At 41.0% G+C, this 18,166-nt stretch overlaps 1 protein-coding gene across 3 annotated transcripts in view; it reads left to right on the top strand.

Annotated features, from left to right (window-relative positions):
• Positions 1–18,166, top strand: part of CARMIL1 (capping protein regulator and myosin 1 linker 1) — a 295,177-nt gene that overhangs the window by 207,761 nt on the left and 69,250 nt on the right. For all 3 annotated transcript variants that reach the window (XM_074987581.1, XM_074987580.1, XM_074987579.1), the window contains exons 21-25: positions 2,171–2,343; positions 5,999–6,067; positions 12,958–13,051; positions 15,303–15,401; positions 17,819–17,947. In XM_074987581.1, the coding sequence (XP_074843682.1) occupies positions 2,171–2,343; positions 5,999–6,067; positions 12,958–13,051; positions 15,303–15,401; positions 17,819–17,947 (564 nt within the window). The remainder of the gene's footprint in view (positions 1–2,170; positions 2,344–5,998; positions 6,068–12,957; positions 13,052–15,302; positions 15,402–17,818; positions 17,948–18,166) is intronic.

Genomic DNA, 18,166 nt, shown 5'->3' with positions numbered 1-18,166 from the left:
AGTATATATGTTAAGTCAGTGGCCTTGTAACTGTTTTAGCCAGACTAGCAATTCTTCAGTAACTCAAGGGTGTCCTGGTGGTATTAATGTAAATGAATGGGAGGTAAGTATCTCTAGGCTTGCCCTGGGAAGAGTTCATGTGTGCCTTTTTATGATCACAAAGATTTGTTCTAATTATAAAATTAAACCAAATGCAGATTACAAGTCCCCAGAAAAGTTTAAAACAGGTTAGCACCCTTTTTATGGCGGAGTGCTGAAATTTGACCTTTTGACCTCTATGTACAGGCTGAGTGCTGGTGACTTTTTAAAGTCACTGATAGTCCTACTTACAACAGCTTCATTAATAAATAAAGATGCAGCGCTTTGCTGTTTAGCTGGCAGTTGGTACCATTGACTGGTGTTTGTTAATCCACAAAGTGGCCTGGCTTTGAGCAAGTTCTCGGCTGCCGGCGGGAGGAGGGGCAGGCTGAGCTCCTATCTCATGTGCCAATGAAAATCAGCTTATGTGCCACTCTTGGCGCACATGCTGGGGATTGCTGATCCCTGGTTTAAAAGGAAAATAACTTTTCAAGGCAAGATAGCTGCTGGGCTAATCAATCACTGTTCAGAAATGGTCCATTTATTACGCAGCCAGCTTCACAATAGTTGAATTTCTTCTTTTAGGAGTAATTCAAGTTTTGTATAGTTACAGTCCCTTGCATTTTATGCATCTGTATTACCTGGCAGCAATGGTATAGCTTAAGCAGGTACTGCCAGCCTAATTAGCATCTTCATATGTGCGAGAGTAAGGCTGCTACTGTTTTTCTGCCGGGACTCTGTCACAAAATCACTTAGCACCTCAATTAAACGTATGCATCCAGTCTCAAATGCCATTCCAATGTGAAGTTAATGCTTTTCTGACTGCCTAAGGAAGCAGCACAGGGGGGCACAGACAGCACTAAGAGAATGAACAGTTATTTGATAGTTATTTCAAATGATCATTGCAGTGCTCTGTGCCTCCAAATCTTTATACATTCTCTCTTTATAAGCACACATGGTTTTTGGTTATAATTAGTAGTTACTTGGCATACAGGAGTGAATAGGGGTTTGGGCCCCATTGTGGTAGGGGTAGGTACTGTTCAAGCATTTCAGTCCTTGAAAGGGGTATTCACTTATTGAAGGTTTACACATTTGGTGACTCTTGAATAAAGGAAAATACTGTAACTTATCACACATAATCAATTATGTATTATAGCTCTTGGGTGCCTTTAGTAGTTGGGACGCCTCAGCAAGGTTAAGATGATGGAAAGACTTCGGTTATAATTCAGAAACTATTGCCTTTGGCTCTTTGGGGCAGAGGGGCGTGGAGGAGGAGGTAAAATGAGCATCTGCATATGCCTTTTAAAAAGAGATTTTTAGCATAAAGCTTGACAATAAATGTACAGGATCCACAGCATGCCTGTGTTTCATAGTTGCAGTAGTACATGAAGCTTTTTTTAAGTACCTAAGTGGAACATAATCATATTATGAATAATAACCACAGTGATCTTTCTACTCATCTTATACATGTCTACAGCGGACCTCTCTTAATTTCAGACTTGTCACCCAATTAGCTTCTTTTAAAGGAATATATGTACATTCCCCCGCCAAAAAAACCCTCTTCATGTTGAGGCTGCTGTAGTAAAAACCATAAAAGCAAAGGACTTCAAGAATAAGGTTGTCAGACTGTTTGACTAGCTGCAGTTGTATTTCAAGGATTTCAGATTATTGTGGTGTTTAACACACCATGTTACAATAGCTATCGCAAACACAGAAGCAAATCTGATAGATAGCGTTTGCCCTGCTGCCCATCCCACTTCTTTGAGATGTTCACTGGGTGCCTCTACACTAGGAACTAACTTTGAAGTTAGGCACTATGTCAAAGTAACCAGAGTCTACACACATTTTCCCTTATTTCAGAGTAGGGAGCCCAACTTCTAAATCCTTGCCCCATTCCCAGGAATGAAAGTTTAACTTAGAAATAGGGCGTGTAGAAGCTCTACTTCAAAGTAAGCAACTTTGGAGTTATTTTTGTAGTGTAAACACAGTTACTAACTTGTAAGGAAATCCTAAGAACCCTCATTTAGTTGGTGTGTACTAGAATGTATTCTCAGCTCTTGTTTGTTGTTGACATTGTTTGTATGCTCCACAGCCTTTGCAGTCACTATCTCTGGCAGATTCCAAGCTGAAGACTGAGCTAACCATAATTATCAATGCATTGGGCAGCAATACTTCTCTTACAAAAGTGGATATTAGTGGAAATGGAATGGGAGACATGGGAGCAAAGATGCTAGCCAAAGCCCTACAGATAAACACCAAGCTCAGGTATGAAAAGCTTATTTGCATTAGGAAAGTCATATGTTTAATACTGTTATAATGCCTGTTGCCAGCACTCCTTTATCCAGCTTTCTCTTATTAAATTGACCAGGAAGTCACCTTGCAGGGCTATCACTTCCCCAGTCCCCATGCTTTTTATTTAAAAGAGGGGAGGAAAAGTAAATTCCTCCTGCAAAAATCTCTAGAAATAACTAAATAAATTTGAGTATTTTAAATCACAAAAGTCTGGAAATTCTCCTTTCAGATGTCTAAGCTAAGTTTAGCTTAAGTCATTGGACTACACACATCACAGTTAAGAATGGAGAAACCAGTTTGGACAGAATAAGAATTTATATAATCCCTTTGCGATCCCTCAAGCAAAATCCAAATCCTTTTAATTAAAGTTTAGAACGAGCAAAATTTTAACCTGTTGCTTTTCTATGGTTTCTCTTGGGTTTGTAGTGGTATCCTAGAATATTAAGTCCCTGGAAACCACCAAAACTCTTCCACTGCAGGGCTTCACAACCCGGGGAAATTGTCTACTATGGCAAAGCATGCTACAGAAAAAATACACATAAAGAGGGGGAAATATATCTTTCCTCTTAAGGCAGCATTGTCAGGTACACCTGAGAGTACATTGACTTCAAAATGAGTAGAAGCAGGTGCATCACTCCAGCTTAGTCATGCTAGAGGAATATTTTGTTTACAAAGTTATTTGCACAATTTTTCTTATGCCTTTAATGGTGGCTAGCAGAGTTGTTTTAAGCATGATTCATGTCCACACAGCCCTGGTTAACAAGTTGTAAATCTTAATAATCCATTGGACCTGCTGATTCTGCAGATGGATGCATGGCTGTTTTGCTAAGCGGGTGTGCACTTCTAACTGTTTCACTGTACTAAGTAAACATTTCTTCCTGTAACTTGTTAGTTAGACATTGCACAGCGCACATTCTCGTGTATTCAGTGCCATTCCATGGGTCCAGTCTATCCCCCAGGTGTGAATTGTCCTACAGAGCACTCATGGGTATGTCCTAATGATGCAGGATATTGTCCTGAAATACCTGTGCTTTGTTTTACTGGCATAATGCTGACTCAGGCTATGTCTACACTGCAGCGTTATTTCAGAATAAGCTATTCCGAAAGAGATTTTCTCCAATAGCTTATTTCGAAATAGCGCATCTACACAAAAAATGTGTATCAAAATGGGGCTCAGGTGTTTCAGAATAGAACATCCAGACACAATAGAGCCTATTTCAGATTTGAGCCTCTGGAACCACCATCGGTTATTTTGATATAGTTCCTATTCCCTGTCCATATAGCCCCTCTTCCTAAATACCTATTTCAGAATAGGCCCTATTCCTTGTAGAATGAGGCTTACAGAATTTGAAAGAAGGCAACCACTATTTCAAAATAGGGTGTTTGCTGTGTAGATGCTTTGGGCTGTTATTCCAAAATAACTGTGCTGTGTAGACACACCCTCAGGCTGTTTCTACACAGGCCACTTCCTTCGGAAGTGGCATGCTAATACACGGAGCGAAAGATGCTAATGAGGCACAGATGCAAATTCCCCCTGCCTCGTTAGCATAACATCATGTGATTTAGAGTCTGGAAGACCATTCTTCTGGACTCCAAAACACCATGTAGTAGCACAGGCCGGGGTGGGGGTGGGGTGGGGGCTGGCTTCCAGAAGGAAGTCCTTCCGCAGGCACCTTCCTGAAAATTTTTGGAAGAAGGGGCCTGCGGAAGGAGGACTTCGTTCCGGAAGCCCCCCGGGGCCGCGCTTCTACATGGCGTTTTGGAGTCCAGAAGAACGGTCTTCCGGACTCCAAATCATGTGACATTATGCTAATTAGGCACGGGGAATTTGCATCTGCGCCACATTAGCATCTTTCACTCCGTGTATTCGGAAGTGGCCTGTGTAGAAACAGCCTCAGTGAGCAGATAGTCAAATATTGCAAGTTTAAGCTGCAAATTCCAGAAGGTGGTGAATGCAGTAAACCGAAGTGACTAGAATGCCTTCATGGTATCACATGGGTAGTCTCACCCCGAGACAAAGAATTGTAGGCTTGGGGTAAGAAATCTCAGTGGAAATGAAAGACATGAGTGTGCTGAGGCAAGGGAGAAAACATGGAGAGAGAAGCTGCAGAACTTCTCTTCCTCCCTCCACCTCTACCTTCTGAAAAGTAGGAAAGAATCATGTTAGCAAGGAGAAGGGCTGTGGCTCTCAGATACAGTACCAGCACTGTCCCCTGGCCTTAACACTTTGCTACCAGAGGGGCAAAAAAATTATCCACACCAAGGCTGTGTCTACACTTGCATCCTCTTTTGAAAGAGGTATGCAAATGAGGGAAATTGAAGATACAAATGATGTGCAGAGTTGCATATATGGCGCCTCATTTGCGTATTCTTATTTCGAAAGAAGAAAACCAGTGTAGACACTGCTCTCTCAAAAGCAAACCCCATCTTCAAAAGAATCCTTCTTCCCAAAAAAAAGGGAAGAAGGATTCTTTCAAAGATGGGGTTTACTTTGGAACGAACAGCATCTACACTGGTTTTCTTCTTTCAAAAGAAGCTCTTTTGAAATAAGAATGTACAAATTAGGTGCTACATATGCAAATCTGCACCTCATTTGCACTTTCGATTTCCCATATTTGCATACCTCTTTCGAAAGAGGAATGCAAGTGTAGACACAGCCCAGGTGTTCTAATGTAAGTGTTCATTTTGACTGTGACCTCCACAAAACCAAACTGAACCAACACATCTTTTGCGGGTCCTCCTTCTCTGTTTATAATTGAGCACACAACATGACCGCAGATGACCGCACAATACAACATACTGCTTGAGGTGTCTTCGGGGGAAAAGAAATTGAAGAACTGTCATGACTGCGTGTTCAAAAGAGCCGTGACCAATACACAGCTGACTGGCTGGAGTGTCACTAATGTTGCACATGTTAGTGTAGCAGCGGTGTGCACACGGGTGCTCACACATTTGTTCTGAAGATATAGGCAACTTATGAAAAATACAAACTCCATAGTTTTCTACAGTGCCTGGTCTGTCTAAAGAAAAAAAAAAAGAAGAAGAAGCTGGTACTCAGCTGGCTCACCATCCATCAGCCCCAGGCAGTACCATGTGCCAAAATGCCAGGACTCAGTACTGGCAAGTATGGCACAAAAAACCCCACCAGTTTTCTATAATCACAGATACAGTCTCTGTCTCACGTAAATGATCACATTCTATAACGAAAGGGTTACTCCAATGTATGTCTGTGAAGGGGGAAGTTTGGTTGGGGTACTGCACTGAGGTCTTGATTATAAAGGTTTAAATAAACAATGATCACTGTGTATTGCCATTTTGAGTTGCTGCTTTTGATTTATTTCAAATAGGAAATATAATGCATGGATCAACTCAACATTGAAAGAAAGATAGACTAACTTAGTAACTCTGTTCTTTATTTCTATTAACATACAGTTTTAATGAGTAGTTAAATATATGTTTCTAAATGATTTTGTCCTTTACTGCATCTTTTTGGACACAAACAGTTGCATAACTTCGCAATACAAGACTGCATTATAGATTACTGCTGTCTTCAGTTTGCTTAAAAAGAGAAGCTGCTTTTGTTAATTTAGACCATCTCTCAGATTTGTATAATTTTGTTTCCCTACAGAACTGTCATATGGGATAAGAATAATATCACTGCACAGGGCTTCCAGGACATAGCAGTGGCATTGGAAAAGTAAGTTTAAAAGTGGGTAGATAAGAAACCAAGAAGTATCTCCTGCAGGTACTGAGCAGCTGCAATTCCCATTGGAGACAACAGAATGTAAGGATGCTCAGCACCTGTCATTTTTGGTCTTGAAGGAACTAAATCTAAAAGAAAGCTGATGAACTCCCACTAAGCTCAAAAGGAAAGGATATGGCTCTTTCATTCCTTCTTCTATGCTTCAGTTCTAGGCACAATATAATGTTATAAAAGTGGAGAGGGTTGTATAAACTCTTTTCTCTCCATTGATCTATGTTCTTAGCTGGCATAATTTGTGCTTTAAAAGCAATTAGTTGTTTGAATGAAACTCTGTGTCCAGTAGTTTATGGCTATAAAATCAGCATTTTGGTCTGTGTATTCATCAAGTAAAAGCTAATAATGAGGGTTTCAGGAATCGCAGTTGTTCATTATAATCCCTATGAAGGTGTGTAATTTGGGGATCATTAAGATCACAGATGCAGTAGTATCTTTTGGCAATGGCAGGCTAATCACTTTGATCTATCTCCATCTCTGTCACTTTTTTGTATTAAGGGAAAAATGCAGATTTTAAATAAAGCAGTGTTTGGAGTTGTTTCATATCATTAGACACCTTATACAGGGGTACAGAGAGCTTCTTTTGAAGGTGAAAATAATAGACAGTTGCCAGTCTCCAGGCAGATTGTCTTGCAAAAATGTACAGCTGTTTGAGGTAGTATCTTAGCCCTCTACGCAGTCGTAGCTTCTTACAGTTGAATTCATCAAGCAGATTTCTGTTGTTGGTATAGGATTCATTCGTTTACCTCAGCTGGTGCAATGTGTGCTTCATTTCAAAATGGAATCAGTTGTTCTGAGGGAGGAAATACATATAAATGGTCTATAATTAAGAAAGTAATTTTGGAGTGATTCTGCTAACGAAACCTTCTAAGGCATTTATCACATTGCGGAACTTACTTTCTTTTAGAGCAGTGGCATATGTTTACAGGAGACATCTAATAGAAAAAGTATGTGCTATTTTCTGGTTAACATTAGTTAGTTTTCCTTTTGGATATGCTTATGTAAATAAACAAAAGAGGAATCCTAAAGTGAGAGTAAACGAACCAGACAGAAAAAAGGAAATGGTTCAGATAGTGTAACCTTGGTTTTTATAGAGGTGACATCTCTTTTACCTAGTGTGGGAGCTTAGGTCGTAATCTGTCTCCTCACAGCCCAACCCATGGGCAGTGAAGCTTGAAGCTCACTATACTGGGATTTCTGTCAACAGCGGCTGAAAATCATTAGCCTTTAAACAAATCTATCCCAAAGACATATTGGGAACATCCTCCACCATATGTTTCATAGAAATACCTAAGACATTGCCAGCTTTCTCAGAGAAGATAAATGCCACCCTTAATAGAATGTATTGCAACAATAATAGATATTTTTAAAAATATTGTTGAGACTATATTTATGTACCCCTTCATGGGCAAAGTCAGCCTTCTGAAATACCATTAGATCAATTGTCCAAAATCTGGAAGGAAAGCAATATGGCAAATTCATTCTTAACACATCAAAATTACCCTTTTATGTGACGGTTCTGTGAAAGTGATATTTCTGATATGGTATTCTTTTGGAGCAATCAAAAATACAGAAAGGATGTCATTGTCTAAATTTTATATAAAACATTGAGTAATTTCTACAAAATCCTATTAAGGCCCTGGTTCAACAGAGCACTTAAGAATATAATTATCTGTCGCCAGTCAACAAGACACTTGACCACATATTTATAGTCCATTGGCTTTAATGGGACTTAAGCTTTGCCTCCTGTGCTCTGCTGAATCAGAGCCTAAATTCTATAAAACTATATGGCATTATCCAATACTCAGTTTTGCAGGACTTTGCATAAGAACTTATAATAGAAATATCTGCACTCCCAAGCCTAATATTACAGGACTAGACGCAAGTGCTGTGTCCCCTGGGGAGCTGGCACTCTTCCTTTTTCTATGGTATTAAGATCAGATCACAGGACTGGAAGTGAAAACACACCATAAACTTATTCCTCTTATACACCAAAGTAAAAAAGTGAAGATGTTAAACTGTTATTGCAGTGACCCTATGGGACCCTATAGGTCCTGAAGAAAACATAGCATATGGCAGTATCAAATAAGATTATTGTAATGGATTATACAAGCAGCTGGGCAGAGATAAGGTTTGGTGGGTATCTTTCTCTTTGGTATTTCCTGACCTTTTAGTGCTTCTCTTCAAAACATAACAATTCTTTTAATAACATATAATTCTTTTAATAAGATTTGTAGAGAGCGTAATAGTAAACAGAATAAGCAAAGCAATATGTGTTTTAAAGTGGAACTGGATTTTATTGGATTATTGACTTGTTAAGGAAAGCAGTTCTTATGATTAGAGAAGAATGGTGCTTTAAGATGAAAAATAATGAGCATGAAGAGATGTTTGAAATTTGTATGGTAGGGTATGTGGATAACTGTTGGTTGATCTGATGGTCCAAGTTTCATGTAAGCTTTAAATTAGTCTTCCCCTGAGAGATGAACTCAGAGATGAAAATAAATTAACAATCTAGAAGTATTTTGTATATGTGGAAATCAATGGATTACAGAACTTTTCGTAAAGTGCTGTTCATCCAAAATTCTAGCTTCATGACTGTGTCTGTGGACTCTCCTTGTGCTTCACGTGTTTTACTTCTTCTGTGGGCTCAAGACTTTGTTTAATGTAGCATATAAGAGCTAATAATGATACACTGTGCTGAATGTGCTATATTAAATGACAGACACCTGCTGGAAATCTACATTGTTTTCAAGAAAGAGACCATTTTCCCCCTGCCTGGTACATTCACCTCTCATGCAATCGATGGCTTCCATAGCAGCTATCCATTTTGAGGTCTGTTATTGCTGATATTTTAAGATAGCCTGCCCTGATGGAGGGCGAGTTATTGACCATTCTGTAGTACATGGAGAGCCACAAGCTTTTGTGGTATGGATATTTCTTTTGAAGGATGAGGTGGTAAAATGTAGGAAATATTTATATGAAGTAGTGTTGAGTATTTATTGTAGCTCAAGTAACTGCACATATAATGTTAATAGTGAATTTCAAAATTGTTTGTAGAATTCTTTCATTCTCTTTTTCTTCATTCAGAAAATGGTGCTGCTAGTGTTATCAATGGAAAAAAGGTAGCCTATACATTTTGGCTTCCCATCGGATTACTACCTTGTCGCGGTTGTGGGGTTTGCGTGTCTCGGAGACCCCTAGAGCTATGTTGGCCGGAGCCTAGTGCTGCTTGTAGGGCCACCCATGCCAGACAGGTCGAAGGGTAGAGACCAGACTAAGTGTGATTCGCTGGTCCTCTAGGCTGGGGGTTCGGCTCAGGGCTAACATCCCAGACCTAGAAAAAGACTATGTTACGGAAGCAGTAAAAAACAATTCTCCTACAACCTTGTGTGGTGTCCTAAATCTTCTATGTGGACATGTACGACTGACAGTAGTGAAAGCCGTAAGGAAGTTACTTTTGCAATGATGGACACCAAAGAACTGGATTCCGGAATGGATGAACCATGTATGACACTGGCAAGCTAGCACAAATAGTTGCCAAAATGAGACAATACAATCTATATACATCCTTGGGGTTAGTGAGAGTAGATGGACAGGATCGGGAAGACTGAGGACTTCTGCAGGAGAAATGGTGCTCTATTCCAGAAGAGATGATGGCCAGCATCATGAGGGAGTGACCATCATCCTTAAGAACGGGGTTGAGAAATGCTGCTCAAGTGGAAACCTGTCAACAGCAGACTGATGAGGGTCGGACTGAAAGGAAGACAAGTGAACATCTTGATCCAGGTTTATGTGCCAACTAATGACAGTGATGAAGAAGTTAAAGACACCTTCTACGGGCAGCTTCAGGCAGTAATGGAGTCTACATTACACCATGACCTTACTATCATCATGGGTGATCTGAATGCCAAAGTGGGAAATAACAACATGCACTATGACAGGGCCATGGGCAGACATAGGTGTGGCATCATGAATGGCAACAGTGAGAGACTTCTGGGTTTTGTTCCGTCACCAGTCTCGTCATCAGAGGGACTCTTTTTGCACACAGCAACGTTCACAAGCTGACTTGGTGCTCACCAAGTGGCAGGGACAAGAACCAGATTGACCATCTGATAATCAATGGTACATGGAGACGCTGCTTGCAAGATGTGAAAGTGAGGAGAGGAGCGGACGTTGGTAGTGATCACCACCTAGTGATGGCACTCGTGAAACACAAGCTGTGAAGAACAGGCATTAAGACACTCATACAGACACTTCAGTGTTGAAAAACTACGAGATGTCACCATGAAGACTGCCTTCACCATTCAACTGAGGAACAGGTTCCAAGCTTTGCAAGATTTAAGGGATGATGTACCTACCAGTATCACAGATAAAGTCAACATGGTATGGGAACAAATTGCATCAGTCTACACAAAGAGCAGCAAGGCTCATCTGGGCTTCAAGGATAGGAAGAAGAGGAAAGAGTGGATCAAGCCCGATACATGGAAGGCCATCAAAGAGAGACAGGACATAAAGAGGAGGCTGGTAGACACTAAATCAGCCAGAATTCAAGGAAGATACAAGCAGAATTACAGAGAGCCAAGCCAAAAAGTGAAGAAGCTGGTGAGGGCAGACAAAAGAGCTTGCATGGAGGACCTTGCAACAAAAGTTGAAGAAGCAGCTAATTGAGGGGAGCAAGGAAATGTGTACAGAATCACCATTCTTGTTTGTGGCAAGTATTGTGGCAGGGCAAGTGCCCCCATCAAGGACAAAGAAGGGTAGTTATGGACAACAGAGAGAGAGAGCAAGAAGCGCGCTGGACAGAGTATTTTAGAGAAGTTCTGAATAGACCATCACCTGAAGAAGAAGTGGACATCCAGGAATCTGAGGAGGACCTTGATATTGACATTGATCCATCAGAGAAAGAAGAAATCAGCGCAGCCATCAGATTTCTGAAAAATGGCAAAGCTCCGGGATTTGACAACCTGAACGTGGAGCTGTTTAAAGCAGACCGAGAACCTGGAGCCACCACTCTCCAACTACTGCTTACAGCAATTTGAGAAGGACAGTAGATAACGAAGGACTGGACCAAAGGAGTCGTCATCAAGATTTCCAAGAAAGGAGCCCGTAGTGAGTGCAACAATTGGCACTGGATCACTCTCCTATCCTTGTGCAGGAAGATCCTAGCCAAGGTCATCGTCCAGCAGATCTCAGACGCTGTTGACAAGTCACTGGGGAATGAACAAGCCAGATTTCACAAGGGAGGGGGATGTACAGACCAGTTTTTCACCCTGACAAACATCATAGAGCAGTGCACAGAGTGGCAGAGACAGTTCTACATAAAACTTCCTTGACTTCAAGAAGGCTTTTGACAGCAGCATACCCAGAGAGAGCCGTTGGTGCACTCTGAGAGCCTGCAGAATCCCTCTACAAGTCGCCCAGCTCATCAAGAGTGTTTACACCAACTTCACATGCAGCGTGGGATACTGTGACCTGTCTTCTGAAGTCAAGACTTAGGTCATACAGGGATGTATCATGTCTGCACTGCTCTTCAACATGGTGATTGACAGGGTGATGCAGAGAACAGCAGCAGATATGTCAATGGGTATCAGATAGACACTTTTTTCCATGCTGGAAGTCCTTGACTTTGTGGATAACCTTATGGTGTTTTCCCATACCCATCAACACATACAGGAAAAAACACAATGCCTCTGCACCTTTAGACTCCAGGTTTGATTAAGAGTTAGCCCAAAAACCCCCCAGAGATTATGACTCTCAACATAGATTCACCAGCACCAATCAAGATTGATGATGCAGACTTACTCAGCAGACAGCTTTACGTACTTAGGCAGCAGCGTCCACCATGATGGAGGCACCAAGAATGACATCCAGAGCAGATTAAGCAAGGCCAGAAATGTCCTCAGAAGTATGAACAGTGTATGGAGATGTACACAGCACAGTCTCCACACCAAGCTTAAACTGTACCAGAGCTGTGTCATATCAACACTACTACACAACTCAGAGTGCTGGCGGATGACAGTGTGACCTTGCTCTCACCCTTTCAGACCACTAGCCTTCACAAGATACTTCGCATCTTTTGGCTGAAGACGATCTCCCTCTATGACCTGCTCCTGCAATGCCACCAGGAGGACATGACCACTATCATCATGAGAATATTCTGGAGATGAATAGGGCACATGATGAGAAGGGAGGCAGATGCCATTGTAAAGAGAGCACTTCACTGAATGTCTGAAGGATGATGGAAACATGGGGGGCCCAAGACAACATGGCGGCGTACTGTTGAGGCAGACATTAAGAGAATGAACTACAACTGGGACACAATGGAGAAAATGGCCAAAGACAGACAGAAGTGGAGGACTTGGTTGCTGTTCTACATGCCAGCAGGTGTAACAGGCTTCAACTAACTAACTAACTATCCGTTTTGGGGAAGGTTTTCAAAAACATAAGCAGTAGCATAGTCATCCAACTCCCATCAAAAGTCGGTGTCTTTACCAAGGTTGTAAATATCTCTAACTACCTATAGGAGGAGAAATTTCAAAGTGACAAACAGAAGCACATAGCTCCCAATAACTTTGAGTGGCAGTTAGAGGCATAACTTCCCTTTGTGACCTTGAAAATTCTTCCTCTTCCCCATGTAACTCGAAAGAAGGGTAAGCCTCCACTCCTATAGACATTTTTATGCTGATATCAGTGTGGCTAATCATGAAAGTAAAGTTACAGTCATGGGCAAGTGTTTGCCAAATCAGGGACAAAATTATGGGTAAAAATACCTGGGCGCTCATTTTATTTGCTACTTTATAGTAAATGTTTATTTTTTGGTTTTGTTTTAGGAATTATACTCTAAGATTTATGCCAATACCTATGAATGATGCTTCTCAAGCACTTAAAACAAACCCTGAGAAAACAGAAGACGCACTGCAAAAGGTATCGCATACACAATTCACTGTCAGAAAAAAAAATGAGAAATAACTTCAGGTTGTAGTGAATTCATGCTTGGCTGAGTAAGAATTCTTTTCTAGAATCATTGAGTATTTTATTTACTTGGACACACGCAAACATGTGGATAGATTATGGTAATCAAGAATCATAATTGCCTGTAAGGCTCTGTCTGCAAAAAGATGAATTTGAACCAGAGTATCAAAGAATGCAATTGCTTAATAACAAAGAACCACAAATTAAGGAAATGCTGATTAAATATTGTGTGTGTGTCTATATATCTGGTTAGAAATTGGTGTGTATATCTATTCCCATGAGCTGATGGGAATAAGGGGACTTCGAAGTAGGCGGGGTCCTTTCGAAAAGGAGCCCTGTTGGGACGAGCCGCGCGGCAGCGAGGCGCATCAATTTTGAAGTGCCGTGGCCACCCGCATGCTAATGAAGCGCTGAATATGCATTGCAGCGCTTCATTAGTAAACTTCGAAATGGCCATTTGCGTGGCCATTTCGAAGTTTGGGGCTAGTGTAGATGTAGAGTGTGTGTGTGTGTGTGTGTGTGTATTGTGGAATATAGACTTGTTTTTAATGTAATGGGTGGGTAGCAATATATTTACTTGATGTGTTCACATTACAAACACACACACAACATCATCTTCACAAATTAATTTAACTGACGTGTTCTTTTGGATAAGGACTGTGTTGGCAAAAATTTGTCTGTAGCTGTCCAAATCTCATGGATTATAGAACTCACAGCTGGGTTTTAACACGGCCAGTCATGCAAGCTCTAAAGGGGTTATCTTGTCTATTGGGTGTGGGAGGGAAAAGCACGGTCTGCAACTTTTTAATGAGTTGTTTTTCTTTCATAAGGGGTTGGGAGCATTAAAACTTGCAAATATGGACACCTGTGATTAAATAACATAACTATGTGATCTTTATGAGCAACGAAGCTTGCAGTTGAAGAGCTCTTCACCAGGAAAACTCTTTCTTTTTCTTTATGATGTACATGATGATCTGAATTCTGCTTCTTTTTTAAAATATGAAACAAGTGGTCTTGTGAGCTGTGGCAGGGCCAGGGGGAAGGAAGCCCAAACAAGCAGAAGGGCGTGCAGGGCGGTCAGAGGCAGCTGGGTGGGAGATGGCTCAGCCGAATTAAAGCCAGCTGGCCCCAATGACTGCGCCAATGAGAGGCCTTTAAAACCTTCCACAGTGGGAGGGGCGGGGGAGAGAGTGAGAGGTGAGCAGAGAGACGCAAGGAGACAGGAGCAGAGAGAGAACAGGTTTGAGAGGAGCAGAGAGAGCAGCAGGAGCACTGGAGGTCACAGAGGGAGAGCGGGAGCTTCTACAGATCAAGAGTGAGGACCCCCAACTGCTAAAGCCTGGAGAAGGTACCGGGGGGAATTGTCTGGGGAAGTGGCCCAGGGAGGAGAGCTGCTGTGCTAAGGGAGTCAGCTCCTCCCACTGGCAGCTGCACAGGGTCCCTGCGCTGGAACCTGGCATGAGTGGGTAGGAGCTGAGTTCCCCTCAGACCACCCCTGGCCCCAGTGAGGGCAACAGGACCCTTAAGGGGTCGTAATGTACTGACCAGAGGACAGAGGCCCAGGAATTGGACTGACTTTGTCACAATGCCTTGTACTAGGGAGGTCATAATCAAGGTTCCCTCTAATCTTTTTCATCCATGTGCATTTTTTCCATAAGTGTGTGGAATAAATTTTGAGGAGTAAAGAGACTTTGAAGTTGCCCAGGTGGGCGAGCCATGGCCAGACGTGAGCTGGTACTTTGAAGTTGCTGTGGGGGAATTTGCTTAATTAAGTGCTAATTACCATCCTTCCTTCGAAGGAGGGTGGTAGTGTAGACAAGCCCTTTAAGTTGTTTTTAGAGGCTGTCATAGTAGATCAAATAGTTCTAAAAGCAATGTATATGTTATTTGCATGCTTCTGATTTGAAATACAGATCATCATGGAGTTAGACTAGTTTTTCTCTCTTTTTAAAATATTCAGTTTATCTCCTTTAAAAAGCTCACTTGAAAGAGAGATGCAAGACAGAAATCATTAGACACAGGTGTGGCACGAGCCTGTGCTGAGCCCAGTGGAATAAAGTTTAAGTCCTGTGAGGATAAAAACAATACATTAAAAAGCAATTATTTCTTTTATCTTGGGTTTTTATTTCATGCAGTGACATATTGAAAATAAAAGAAGGTGTGAAGAGTAGAATCAGTAGCCTAATCTGACTTTTACTTTTAGATAGAAAACTATTTGCTTCGTAATCACGAGACCAGAAAATACCTCCAGGAGCAGGCATACAGGCTGCAGCAGGGGATTGTCACCAGCACCACACAACAGGTGGGAGTCAAATATCTGCTTCAGGGCCAAATTATTCTGTTCACATTAATGTAACTGAAAGAAGCATTTGGCTCTTACTGACTGGTTGGTTGTCACTGACAAAAGTCCGTATTATGGAAACTGCAGAAGGATCATATTTTACAGAAGCACCTACACAGTGCATGGATAGGTGCTGTGCAAAACCTCAAGCTGAGCGAGAGCGTGAGTGCCATATTTTCTACTGTACTTCCAGGAGGTGCAGCCTGGAGGTTCAGCCCGAGGGAAGGGAGGAGATGGATAACTTTCAGCCCCACTTTGTAACCTCCAGGTTCGGGGCTGCTGCATGGGCTAAAAAGGCCCAGATATAACTTAAGCCATTATGAGTGGCGCTCTAGTGCAACAGAAGCTCGAGTGGCTGTAATAGCAAATGCTGTAACTGTGGCTCCTTCCACTGTGGCGTATCTCCTAAGGGTGCGTAGGGTTATCTGTGGCGGCCCAACACAGTGCCTACCCCCAAGCAAATCTCTTCTGGTTTCTTACAGGCTATTTTACATCTCTGATACACCAGCTGAGCAGGGTAGCAGAAGATACGTGTGACAAAATGCCTTTTGCTTTAAAATTCTCTAACCCCTTTGGTACTCCATTGAAACTCCAAAGCAAATGGAGTAGCAGAGGAACTTAGGGAAAATTGGACACTTGTTCTAATCTTTAGTGAAACCAGTCCAAAAGTTACCTCTCCTTCGTTTGTCTTCATAGTCTTTTTCTGGCTACTTATTCAGAAGTATTTTCTTCTCCCTCCATTATGTGCCAAAGCAGATGTGACAAGGTTGTATTATTAGAGACTGAAACAATTTCCCATCTTCTTGACAGAGAAAATGATGCACAAGGATATACTGGCATTAAAAACTACAAAGGCAAAGCCTTTTTATTTTATTTTTCTTGTCATTCATCTATTCCATGACCATCTTTCTCAGATAAATAATATCCTATGTTGTTGTTTAGACTATTCTACTGTTTGATCATTTCCTCCTTCCTCCCCAGAATAAAAGCTGACAAACTCTTTAAACAGATTGTGAGGAAGGTCCATTGCTTGGATAATTTAAAAACTGGACTGGCCAAGTCAACAGTTTATATATAATGTGTGTGTATATCTGTCTGTCTATAGATATAGATGTAGATATGTATATACATGTATATATAAAAAATGTATCTAACTACAGAACCTCAAGAGAGTTCATCTTTCGACTATAGATAAATTATTTTGACATAGTTCGTGATCAGGAGTGAATCATCTAGATCATCCTGTGTCACTGCATAATGGTTTTCAAAGGGTATTCTCTGTTGACTTGGCCAGTCCAGTTTTTAAATTATCCAAATGGTGGACCTTCCTCATCATCTGTTTAGTGGTTCATGAAGCCCTTTGAAGAGGAAAAGCATTGTAGAGCACAGAGGGAGGAGGAAGGTACTCTGATGTACTAGCTGCAGTTTGAAAAACGTTGAATCTACAAACATTACACAGCCATGCATGTACTTGGTATAGAGGTTCCAAATTAGATGGATAGCCAGTTTTGCTGAAATTACGTAAATCTTTATGTTGCCCCTGTACGCTTCTTGCCCCTCTCCCCTGTCCCCAGTTTCTTTAGTGGTTGTGCTTGTGTTCACCAGGCATATTGGTCTGTCTTGCCAATGTCATAAAAAGCATACCTACGCCACCTTTCCACTCTCTGTTTTGTGTTGCAGACAAGTATTGGGCACGTAATACAAATACATATTAAAAGCTTGATATAGTGCACTGTGAAAGATCTTGTGTAACTTTCTGCTTTGGTAACCATGTGTCCCAAATGAGGATCCTTTGTGACTGGAAATATTTACTTTGCTAATGAAATTCACAATGCTTACGCAACAATGTTTTGTCCATTAATAGAAATTATTGCTAGTGTTTGAACTGGTTGTGGGGGGGGGAGCTGATTGTTACAATCCAAGTTCTTGAACAATTCAGTGACCTTCACACCCAATTTTAAGGTCAGCCAGTAAGTTTTTATGCCATACCAAAAAAATGAAACAATCCCACCCAAACCCTAAAATGATTATGTATAGCTATGGGGAAGAACAAAACAAAATAAACAATGATAATGTTTAATAATAAAGGCTATGGTGATAGTTTTGAACTTCTTTACTATATATGTAAATATATATGTGCATAGTTTTTTTTAAAACCAGGAACAGTTGTGTACACACAGGCTGATCATTCATTTCTAATGCTTTTGCATCAAACAACAACTCTCCACAATGTTTATTTTGATTTGGAATCTGGAGTATGTCCAACAAAAACCAATATTTAATTTTTTGATAGTTCATCATAATTTCTTTGCCATTTAACCCCTTATCTACTTTGCCAGCTGGTATTTTCTCTTCATTTTTTCTTTTGTTCTACATAGATGATTGACAGAATATGTGTTAAAGTGCAAGATCATCTCAACTCCTTAAGAAACTGTGGGGTGGATGCTGTACAGGAAGACCTGAAATCAGCAGAAAGGCTTATGCGGGATGCTAAGAACTCCAAAACAGTAAGCCCTTCTGAACATTTAATAATTGTTTATGCTGATAAGGTTCATTTAAAAGAACTATAGCCCTGATTCAGCACAGCAAGTAAGTACATACAAAGTCCTTTTTTTTTTTTTTCCCAGGGGCCTATGATAACGTATCAGAGAGAATTTTTCTGATATCTGAAGTGGTTATTTTAAAATTAATTTTTAATAAATATTTAAATGAAGATAGTCATTTCC

Source organism: Carettochelys insculpta, chromosome 2, assembly GCF_033958435.1.
Source record: "Carettochelys insculpta isolate YL-2023 chromosome 2, ASM3395843v1, whole genome shotgun sequence".
Taxonomy (NCBI): Eukaryota; Metazoa; Chordata; order Testudines; family Carettochelyidae; genus Carettochelys; species Carettochelys insculpta.
This window is presented reverse-complemented; position numbering and strand designations above follow the sequence as displayed.